Raw genomic sequence first — 11,700 nt, forward strand, 5'->3', positions numbered from 1 at the left:
GTGTGTGAGCGTCAACATACACAGATTACACACCTGCCTTGGTCATCTGAGACTGACCAGGGGTCCGGAAGTAGATGGTGCGCTTGGGGTCCACAAACAGCTTGTAGTATCCGGAGATGAGACAGGCAAAGTTGCTGGCGTCAGGCCACTCCATGAGCAGGACCAGGGGCTGTGGGGGCGGGCAGGGAGGGGGATTAGGAGACTATTTAGGGGACAGGCAATAAGCATTGCCTGCACTCATTGTAAAGACATCGGAACGAAACGTAGCCTATTGTTGGATGATTGTGTCGTGCAGTTCGAATTGTGCAATCATAATGTACAGGTTTTGGGGAAGGTAGTGTAAGTGGGGATTTTTGGTTATAACTAAAATGTGTATTACTGATAGTAAGCATTGCTATAGAGTTGTTCAGTAACAGGGGTCTCTCCAGCTCTTTAGTAAACAGAAAGTACATTTTCAGGTGGGTTAGATGTCATCTAATCAGGAGAGAACCCATTAATCAGCATCACTTTTTATAGGGTTCCATTTCCATTTTGTCTGCTAATTATTTGTTTGTTTAAACGCGTCCAATTTCACTTGCTTATCCAACCTGTATGAGTTCTCTATCCTGATTGGATTAAATTGGTATCCCGACCTATTTTCTATTTACTATAGAGCTGAGGAGACGGGGAGACCCCCTTAAGAGGACAAGTACTCCATAGCAATGATTACTGATTTGCTATTTATGTAGATAAATGTATTTAGATCTGCTATTTATTAGCAGATTAGCAGATTTATTAGCAGATGTGGGCTTGTAGACCTGCTATTTATTAGCAGATTATATATGATAACTTGTGAAATGGGACATTCTGAGTAGGCTACTTTTACTTTTGGTACTTTAAGTATATTTTGAGGCCAATACTTTTGTACTTTTACTCAAGTACATTTTGATTACCCAGACTTTTACTTATTGGAGAGTATTTCTAGATTGCAGTATTGCTACTTCTACTTTTCAGTACTTTTTCCACCGCTGTTTAATTGGTATCAGATGTAGCGGAGTGACGTCGTGGTCGAACATGTGTTGCAGTGGGCTACCTTGGCCTCGTGGATGGCCACCTCGACGCGCGCCACACCCTGGTTCTCGCGGTACAGCTGGATCTTGCCGACGCGGCTGAACTCGGTCAACACCGTGGTCAGGTTGTTCTTCAGGTCGATGACGTGGCTGATGCCGTGCCGAGGGCCCACCAGCAGAGTGGTGGCCGACTGTTTCTCATCCTGCCAAGACACAGGTGCAGCGGTTCATCAAACTAATCCATTTTGATAGTCGAAATCGATTATACAAAATAAGCGATAAACGATTTTAACCCATTTAGACCGGGAAAGAATATGTGTCATTTTTTGATATCTTTGGGCTATTTTTTTGTTTTTTGAAAAATCTTGAACATTTGTGTAAAGCTTGTAATATATATATTTTTTTTTAAGCGAACATTTGTAAAATATTTTGTTCCAGGGAGGGACCCCCCAGAAGCAAAGATTTGAGTTACGAATGTTCGCTTATATATTTAAAGATTTACAAAAGAATTCAAACATTTTCAAAAATAGAATACAAAAATCTACAAGCTCATAGCACGGCACTCGGTGTTGTGCTATGAGCTTGTATATCTGCTATTTTTGAATAACCCAAATAAATGTAAAATGACATGAGATGGGGGGAGATGCGTCCCCCGGATTGAATGGGTTAATAAAAAATGATCAATTTCGGATGAAAAAGGTTTAATTTAGCTATTTTTCGAAATAGAATACCCATTTGTATGGGTCCTTTCCTAAAAATACAGTGGAATATTGTACTTCTTAGTACAACACTTGTCTTTGAAAGGCAATGGAGTGAAAGTCACAGATCTCCCCCCAAAAAATAAACCACGTACTCAAGTAAAGTACAACTACTCATGTACAGTACTCAAGTAAAGTAGTCATTCGTTACTGTCCACCACCGGTATTTACAAAACCCCCAAAACAGAGTGTGTTTGTTCATCAGCTAATCGATGGCTTTGTTTACGTTGTAGAAAGCCACTCTGTTTAACAGTCGATTCATCAGAAAGGTCGAAATCAATAAGTGCAGAAAGAGCCATGCATCTTGTGGGCCTGGCCTGTCGCACTGGAACACTTTCCCTTATGTCTTCCTATGCTGGATTAATTTCGTGTTGATTAATGACTACACTCACACATGCCATTCCTCATGCAAATTTACCTTGTGCAGTTTTTCTTTTTCTTTTTTTTACAACTGCACGAATTGGCCTATTGACCTGCAACTTAACCCATTAAGACCTGAGGTCGATTGTACAAATGCCTTCTAAATCAGTAGTTCTCACACTTTCAAGATTTTTCGAAAATGTAAAAGAAAATTGCATATGTGCAAGCTCGCAGCGCGGCACAAAGTGATGCGCTGTGAGCTGTGAGCTTGTATATATCTTGTATATTCTGTCTGGCAGAAACCTTGTACCTCCACTTCATGCTCAGTTTTGGTCACAGCACCTGTTGCCAAGGCGACGATGACGATGGGATAATCGTCCCGACTAAGGACGCAACGCCAGTGTGACGTCGTCCTACGATCGTGTGACATCATATTCTACCCATAAATACCCACAGCTGTTAGACAGAGTGTGTGGTGTGTAATTCAAGAACCACTCATTCTCGGCCCCATCCACCACTTGTGGCGATCATAGCAGACCAGCTCCAAGATAACGACCGTGATAAATACTTAGATACTTGAGATAGAGTACGAGACCCCGGCTCCATAGGATCTCATAGTTGGCTGAGCCGCTCATCTCAGCCTTAAACAGCCTTACCACTTGTGACAATCACAAGAGCCAGCAGTGCCTAGAGAATAATACAGTCCTTTAATAAGATATCGAAGTAGTAACAGAAACCTTTGTGGCGTCTAGGTCAGGGTTTCTCAAAGTGGGTGCCGTGACACCCTAGGGTGCCATGATGACACAAGTCCATGGGCGCCGCAGAATACTTTGATGATATTTGGAATTTATCAGTATAACTTCAATTCAACCACTAGTGACTAGACCCTCTATACTTAATAAAACTGACCTGAGTTGCACTGTACTTCTTTTTCCATCTGCACCAATTGTTTTTGCCAAAAATAGCCGATCTACAAGCTCACAACGCATCACGTTGTGACGCGTTGTGAGCTTGTAGATCGGCTATTTTTGGTGAATGTGATTAAATGTCAAGGATAAAGTTATTTTCATTACGTCCTAATGGGAAGTGGGAACGGATATTCTCTTGAAGTTTTCCTCGTGAGAGTCGTGACATATACTGTATAGGTCCTTACACACCGGCGAAAATAGCGAATATACGCATTCGGAAATTCGGACTCGTTCCGAATAATTAAAAGACGCATTTTCGCTTCGCTTTTTCGCTTTTTCGCTCCATGTACGGAGCCATTGACTTTATTATTCGCACGAAAAAATCGCCCCGGTGTGTAACAACCTTATCTCAGGGGGAAAGATTTGCATATTCATGTCCTGTAATATGATGTATGTGTATGATAATAAATGTAAGGTGCTATAAAGTAACAATGTAATTCAGGGGTGCCGTGGATGAAAAGGTTATTTACAGGCAAGGTGCCCTGAGGCCTGAGCCCCAAAAAGTTTGAGAAACACCACTGTAGGTCTTCTCTATGTTAAATGTCTGATTCTGTGCGTTGCATATGATGTTATATCTGTGTATCTGAACTTATATGCCCTTGACCATCATAACTCTGAGAGTGTACAAATGGAACCAAATATTTGGTTCCATTTGTACAAACTGAACGCAACATCATTATATAGCCACGGTTTATCATCTTGAACAAAGTGTCGGACTTAAAGGGGAATAACACTCATTTTCAACATTGATTAATGTGATTAATACAATCTAGTGAATGAGGCAGCCTAGAGGGCGGAGCCTAAGAGTCCATATGTCACTGATCACATGACCCAAAGATTCTCCAGTTCTAGGCAACACAGAACGGGGGAGACTTTGTTCTTATGTCCACACAACAGCTCTAAGGTGTATTAATGACATAGCTGCAATAATGTTGGGCTTTAGGTGTAAACAACAGTATAATTTACCAGTCCGACAGTGTTGAAGAGCAGCCCACCGAACGGCGGCAGGTCGTTGAGTACGCGCATGTACTGCAGCTTTCCCTGGAGCGGAGGCACCTGTCAACACACAGCATGAGAAAAACACAAACTCAATTTAGGGGTCCTTGGCATTAAAAAGGTTGAAAACGACTGCTTTAAAACACAGAGGTGCTCTCATCCACGGCAATACCATACATCTCCACATGGGGACACTGTTGAGCCACCGATGAAGCCACACACCACCACCACTGTGGTTCTCAAAAAAAAAATCATGTCAAGGACCCCCAAATTGATATGTATTTGGCCATGGACCCCCATCTGAAAAATGTATTCATATAGGAAGTAGGCCTACTGGGTTTGTACACACAACAGCCATAAACATTGCGTTATTTTCAGTACTTCTTAAAAGATTATTTATGAAATACTTTTGAAAAATGTTGGAATTCATTTAATTGATTTTTTTGCACACCATAAATATGTTATTGTGTTTTTTTAATAGGAATACAGCAGCTATATATAACCTCCCACAAGGGAACGCTTAGATACTGTATATCACTGCTGTCGTGCAGAAACCTTGTATCTCCATATTAAAACGCAATTGAATTGCCCTACTTCGTCATACAAGAGTGTTGCACAAACGTAGCGAGATAGCCGATCTACAAGCTACTTCTTTTTTTTACTTTACTGGAGTATTTCCAAATTTCTGTACTTTTACTTCTACTCCACTACGTCTCAAAGGCAAATATTGTACTTTTACTCCACTACAATTATTTGAAAACTTTACTTACTAGTTACTTTGCAGAAATCAATTATTATAAATCATACATTAACCACTCACTTCAGCCCTATTTCATACATAGGCTATTTGAAAATAGCCGATCTACAAGCTCACAACGTGCCGCATCACGACGCGTTGTGAGCTTGTAGATCTGCTATTCTTTTACTTTTTACATTTGGTACTTTTACATTTGGTACTTCAAGTATATTCTGATGCCAATACTTTTGTACTTTTACTCACGTATCATTTTGATCACAGGCCTTTTACTTGTAACAGAGTATTTTGATATTCTGTAAGTAAAACATTTGAGTACTTTTTCCACCACTGTGGTTTTGGACGTCCAAGGTTTCCACCCGACGTCATATATCAAATAAACTGCTCAAAAAGATACTTCGGTCAATTATATCTTCCCTCTCACCAATTGGTATTGTGTTTTATATTATTTTTATCGTTGATTAGTTACCTTTACAACGAGGTACAGCTTGTAAGGATCGGGCATTCGTGAAATGAGCAACACAGCTAAACATGTGGGTAGTGCCTCCAAAAAAAGGCCAAAATCACCCAATATGCTTCTGTTGGTAATCGCTCATGTTTTGAGCAACCTGCCAGCACACACCTGCTGAGAGGTGTGTGCCTGTAGTCACAGGTGTGTGACTGGCACCTGAGCATGGGCCCTGCAGCTTTGACCTCTGTCTTTGGTACCGTTGTGCAAATCTTGCCTGTAAATCTATGGTTCCTCAGTGAAGCAAGGGGTCTTGGGTTGTTGTCGTCCTTCTTGACTTCACCAGTCTCACAGAACTTGGTCCTAAGTTTGGAAATGGTACCAGAGCCGACACCAAATAATGCTGTCACTCTGTATAACGGAACACCAGCTTCACTTGCCCTATTGCACTGGCCTTATCCTGAAGGGACAAACGTGGCATCTTTCCATGGGGGCAGTGTTGCTGCTTGGAGCACACACTAACTCAACAAAGTTGCAGAACCCATGTTCAGGTGCCAGTCACTCACCTCAGTCACCTGTGAGGCAGTCACACACCTCTCAGCAGGTGTGTGCTGGCAGGTTGCTCAAAACAAGAGTGAAAACCAACAGAAGCATATTGGGTGATTTTGGCAATTTTTTTGGAGGTGCTACCCACATGTTTAGCTGTGTTGCTCATTTCACGAATGCCCGATCCTTACAAGCTGTACCTCGTTGTAAAGATGACTAATCAACTATAAAAATTATATAAAACACAGTTTATATGATATATGACGATCTCAAAACAACGACAACATACAGTGTCACCCGTGGGGTGACAACAACAGGTCAAACTGTAGAGAAGCACCTTGTTGCCTGCCGGAGGAGGGTGCTGGTAGGTCTTCAGCAGCTGGGACAGGGTCTTACACACGTTCTTCTCCTTGACGGTGGGCAGCAGGCTGAGCGGCAGGAACGGCTCGAGACCCCACTCCTTCCTGCAACATGGGGAGCCAGTGTTGATTTCGTCGACTAAAACTATGACGAAAAATGTTCGTCGACTACCTTTTTTCACTGACGAAAACGAAATAAAAACGAAATGAAAACTAAGCTGTGATGACTAAAACTAAGACTATTGACAATTTCGGCAACAAATAAAAACTCGACTAAACTGTTAGTGGGGGATCTAGTGGAGAAGAGATCGAGTACAACTAAAAGACAAGTAATTTTATGTTTGCTTGCGCTCGGGTGTTGCGCTCTGAAAATGCTGCGACGCGTTGTGAGCTTGTAGATCTGCTATTTTCAACATGCAACCCAGTGTAAAATCAGCCATTACGATGCCATCAAGGCACCGCCAAAATACACTTTAGTCGACTAAATCAACTGTAGATTTAGTCGACTAAAATATGATATTTAGTCGACTAAAGCTAGACAAAAACTAAAACATTTCAGATGACTAACATATGACTAAAACTAAATCAAAATTTGCTGTCAAAATCAACACTGTGGGGAGCAGAGGGGTGTGTAAAGCAGTCGGTCTCAAACCTTTTCTGATCAAGGACCCCCCAATTTGTATTTGGCCGTGGACCCGGCCTCATCTGTAAAGGTTTTGTGCCAGAGAACCCCCCAGAATAGAATATTTAAACCAACATCTGAATTATTCAAGATTTTCCAGACATTTCCGATATCTTTAAACAAATTTAAAAAATCACACCCTGTGTGAAGAGAGTGGTGCCTTTGATGAGCCCCGTATTGATGTTGTCATCAATGTTTGTTTATTGGACACACACCCGGACAGACACACACCCGGACACACGGACACACAGACAAAGTCAGATATAGGAGTGGTTGGCACCACTCAAAAATAGCAGATGTAGGACTACAAGCTCGCAGCTAACTAAATACATTTACTCAAGTACTGTACTTAAGTACAATTTTGAGGTATTGTTTTTACTTTACTGGAGTATTTCCAATTTGCAATACTTTCTCTTCTACTCCACTACATCTCAGGGACAAATATTGCACTTTTACTGCACTACAATTATTTGAAAACTTTAGTTACTAGTTACTTTGTAGATTTTGATTATTATTACAAAACATACATTAACCACTTCAACCCTATATAGGCCTACATTACGTCCATTTGAAAATAGCCGATCTACAAGCTCACAATGTGTCGCGATTGAATGCTGGACTTTCACTTGTAACAGAGTATATTTCTACATTGCAGTATTGATACTTTTACTTAAGTAAAATAGTGAGTACTTTTTCCACCACTGCTACCTAGTACCGTCCTACCTACCTACTTATCCCTCCATCCATCCAAAAATAGCCGATCTACAGAATCAAAGCGATTGCTTGTAGATCAGCTATTCCATGCGACACCGCTGCGCAACTAAGTATAAATCACCCCTACACCCGCCCCCCCGTGCCAGTCAACTGGCGTACATCCTCAGCTGGCGTGACATAACCAACCACCATAAGACTGTTACAAGCACAATGGAGCCTGTTGTGGCTCCGTGGATGAGATGGCACAGGCATAATGAGTTGCCAGTTTGGGATTCTGAGGATGAAATTAACACATTTAAGGAGAAGGTAATTTCACCGAGCAAAGGATTTTCTTTTGTGCGCTTGTCATAATGGAGAATTATCCTTGAGTAATTTCAGTTTTTTTCTAATACCGGACCAGTTAATTATTAATCACTTAGATATTATTTAATGAACAAACTGGGTTATGAGTAATAGAGCGAGCTGAGAAACTGTTAATGAAGTGAAAAATGTAATTCTTCACTTGGGGCGTGTAATATCGGGCAGGTTAATTTGAGGCTCACTTAGCTTGGAGGCAGCAGACCTGCCCCACGTGTTGAGGGTGCTCAGGTGGTGCAAGGGGTAAAGCAGTGGTTCTCAAAGTGCGGTCCGAGGACCCGCAGGGGGGGGGGGCAGTTTAAACACTTTAACCAAAATCAGTTGAAGCACTTTAACCCCATACACATTGGCTATTTTCAAAAATCTGGAAAAATGTGAAACATTTTGAATATTTTAAAAACGTTTTAACATCAGATCTCGCGAAAATCCTATGATTCCTGTTGGTAGAGCTCTCGAGAGTGCCTTGTTGGGACAGAGAAACATCGATAACAAAGTAGATTTTCAGCTGATTTGTCTCTCTGACTTGGCTCTCTGGCTTGTGAAGAATGGGCCCAGTATTTAGTTAAAGGTCCATGGGGCTAAAGAATCGGTGAGACGCTATGTGTTCACTTCTCCCATTGGAATTAATAGACTCACTTCTGGTCTCCTAAAGGGGTGACCACCTACGTCACACAGATACAGGAAGTAAAGCGGAGGTAGCATGTCTTGCTTTCCTATTGTTTGTCTTACACGCTACATCCTCCTGGTGGGGGCTCCTCACTGGTAGTAACAACATGACGAGCAGTGGAAGGAATTAACTAGCTTAACGACTAAATTGAGAGGAAAAACAAGTGGTATAAATAACTGGCTACAAAGGGAAAGAAAAATGTGAGTCTTCACTTTGTGTGTATACTATCTGTGAGGGTCTTTTGAAGGCTTGGCGGCGGGGCAGACTTACTCCACGTGTTTGAGGGAGATCTTCTGATTGGGCCGGGCCGAGGACACAGTGATGTAGATATGAAGCGCAGCCAATCGCAGCGTGACGTCAGACTTCCAGTCCACGCCGAAGCGGTCCTTGATAACATCGTTGCGACTCTGCGGGGGACAGGGCAGTTATTGTTTTCATCAGATTCTGCTTATCGATCCAATCCACTTTATTCATTGTACATTTCCAAACACAGGGTTACCAAATGCTGCACAAAACAACCAAAACATCCAAAATAAATAAAAACATGATAAAAGAAACATAAAACACTATAAAACACAAAAACACAGACGTCAACGGCAAGTGAATCTAGGCAGAGACCACAAAACTCTCAAGCTGGATTAAATGCCACGGTATAAAAATTTGACTTAAGGCGGGATTTAACAGTAACAGTAGGGGCCATTTTGATATGGGAAGGTTGTTCCATCTTTTAGGGGCTACTGAAAAACCTTATGTCTATTGTCTAACCTTGTGTACATACCTGCTGCTATGTTGACCTACCGATGTGTTTTGCCACTCTTTTGCACCTTATAACCTCATGTACTGTACATACATACCGTTTATCATGCTATGTATGTAAATATCTTTGATATAGATTTTTCTCCTTGCTCTTTGCCCCCCCCCATTTTTTCTCTTTCTTTCCTGGAAAACGACAAAAATGATTGGGCTTCCACAAAAACAAGTTTCACCCACCGATTTACACCTGTAAACCTGTGATGTGACGAATAAATCTGATTCCGATTCTGATTCAGTCCCTACTTGGAACCGCATTTCGTTACCCAGTCCTGTTATGATCACGTCGTATTTTGGGTTTAGTCATAACGGTTACGGGAGTTACTGTGCGCATCTGCCTCACTCTCCCTCGGAATCAGACAGAACGAACATGATTTGCTGAAAGCAGAGACGTGATTTTATCGAGTCGGAACAGCTTGTGATAGCTCTCTGATTGGGTCCCGGTTGGCGTCCTCTTCTCTTCTTCTCCTCCGGCAGCAGCAGATTGCTCTCCTTCAGCATCAAAATGAGGGCTGACTGCACCTCACATCTGCCTGTAAGCCAGTGAACTTCACCTCTAATAGTTGGGACATATTTCAACTTTTTATGTTTTTCTTTTTTTCTTTTTCGTAAATCAATGCCCAACTTCGTTGTCCAAGAGTGTGGCTCAAAAATAGCAGCTCTGCAAGCTACTTTTGATCTACAAGCTCACAACGCATCGCAAAGTGACACATCGTCAGCTTGTAGATCAGCTACTGCAGTGGTTCTCAAACTTTTTCATGTCAAGGACCCCCAAATTGACATTAGCCCGCGGACCCCCATTTGAAAAAATATGCCAGATATGATCCACATAAGAGAATTTTTTTAAGGCTCTAGCAGTGATTTCAACCATTTTAATTCCAAGGACCCCCAGTTTGACATGCATTAGGGCTACGGACCCCCCATTCAATGTCATTTCTATCTCTGGGACCCCAATTTATATTGTAAAATCAATGTTAATTTAACCCTGAAAGTGTACAAATGGAACAAATTTGGTTCCATTTGTACACTCTCAGAGTTACAGACCCCATAAGGGTCCATTTGGTTAACTATCCATCATTTAGCTGGGGACCCCCTGGAAGTCCCTCAAGGACCCCTGGGGGTCCTCGGACCCCACTTTGAGAACCAATGAGCTACTGTACTTGTGAGCTTTATAGCTACTGCTGAAAGTTTTCAGCTACTTGTGTTCTTGCTTGTGAGCTAATTTTGATTTTTTTTTTAAAGTGAAATTGGTTCAGTCCGTGGGTTTTACGGTATTCATATTGAGTCAATGAGAAGTATTAACAAGAGCCCGTCACTAAATAACTACATTGGATCCAGTGGAACACAACATTTCCTGAAAAGTGACGATTTTGGACATGACAGCAATACAAAAGTACACCTCACATCCGCCTGTAAGCAGTGTTGACTTCGGTAAAGATTTTTTTGGGGCATGCTTCCTATTCTTATCCAAGCTGTCAAGCTTTGTAGATCGTCTTCAAATAGCTGATGCATATCGATGCTCACGTGGCCTAATAGTCGCTTCTTTTGGGCTTGTTTGCATGGACCTGGTTGCTTATTTCTCTCGCAACATCTGGCAACACTCGCTGCCTGTAAGCCAGTGTTTTTTTTTTTTTTTTTTTACCTGAATATAAAGGTACTCGAATGCAGCGGGGTCCCGTCTCAGCAGGTCTGCCGGGTCCTTGGGGAAGAAGCAGATGCGGAACAGACACTTCATCCCCTGGAAGTAGGTTCTGTGCACCACCTGGGACACAGCATGAGAACACAATCAGTTTGATTCGTCACATATCACAGGTTGACAGGTGTGAAGCAACGTTTGGGTGTTTCCCTGAGAAGAGAGAGGACACTGGAAGAGTGAGAGCAGGAGAGATAAGAAAGAAAGGAAGAAAGAAATTAAGGAAGGAAGAAAAAAACAGGATAGAAACCAGTGGTGTAAAGTAACTAAGTACATTTACTCAAATACTGTACTTAAGTACAATTTTGACATATTTTGACTTTACTTGAGTATTTCCAGTTATCAGTACTTCTACTCCACTACAATTATTTGACAACTTTAGTTACTTTTCAGATATAAATTATGATAGAAACACACTTCAGCCCTATTTTATACATAGGCTATTCTCAAACATTTTAGTACTTTTACTTTTGTACTTTTGTGGGGGGAGGGGCATTGGGACTGGGAGGTGAAGCGGCAAACAGTCGACGACAGCGTCC

The 11,700-nt window shown here is 41.7% G+C and overlaps 1 protein-coding gene across 1 annotated transcript in view; it reads right to left on the bottom strand.

Annotated features, from left to right (window-relative positions):
- frmpd3 (FERM and PDZ domain containing 3) overlaps positions 1–11,700 on the bottom strand; it is a gene marked incomplete at its 3' end in the record, with an annotated part of 52,500 nt that overhangs the window by 5,762 nt on the left and 35,038 nt on the right. Inside the window, exons 8-13 of the mRNA XM_084085804.1 lie at positions 11,111–11,230; positions 8,929–9,065; positions 6,217–6,343; positions 4,102–4,191; positions 1,073–1,252; positions 34–169 (exon numbers count right to left, since the gene is read on the bottom strand). Of these exons, the coding sequence (XP_083941930.1) occupies positions 34–169; positions 1,073–1,252; positions 4,102–4,191; positions 6,217–6,343; positions 8,929–9,065; positions 11,111–11,230 (790 nt within the window). The remainder of the gene's footprint in view (positions 1–33; positions 170–1,072; positions 1,253–4,101; positions 4,192–6,216; positions 6,344–8,928; positions 9,066–11,110; positions 11,231–11,700) is intronic.

The sequence above is a fragment of the Gymnoscopelus microlampas genome (assembly GCF_963454915.1).
Source record: "Gymnoscopelus microlampas genome assembly, chromosome: 18".
NCBI lineage: Eukaryota > Metazoa > Chordata > Actinopteri > Myctophiformes > Myctophidae > Gymnoscopelus > Gymnoscopelus microlampas.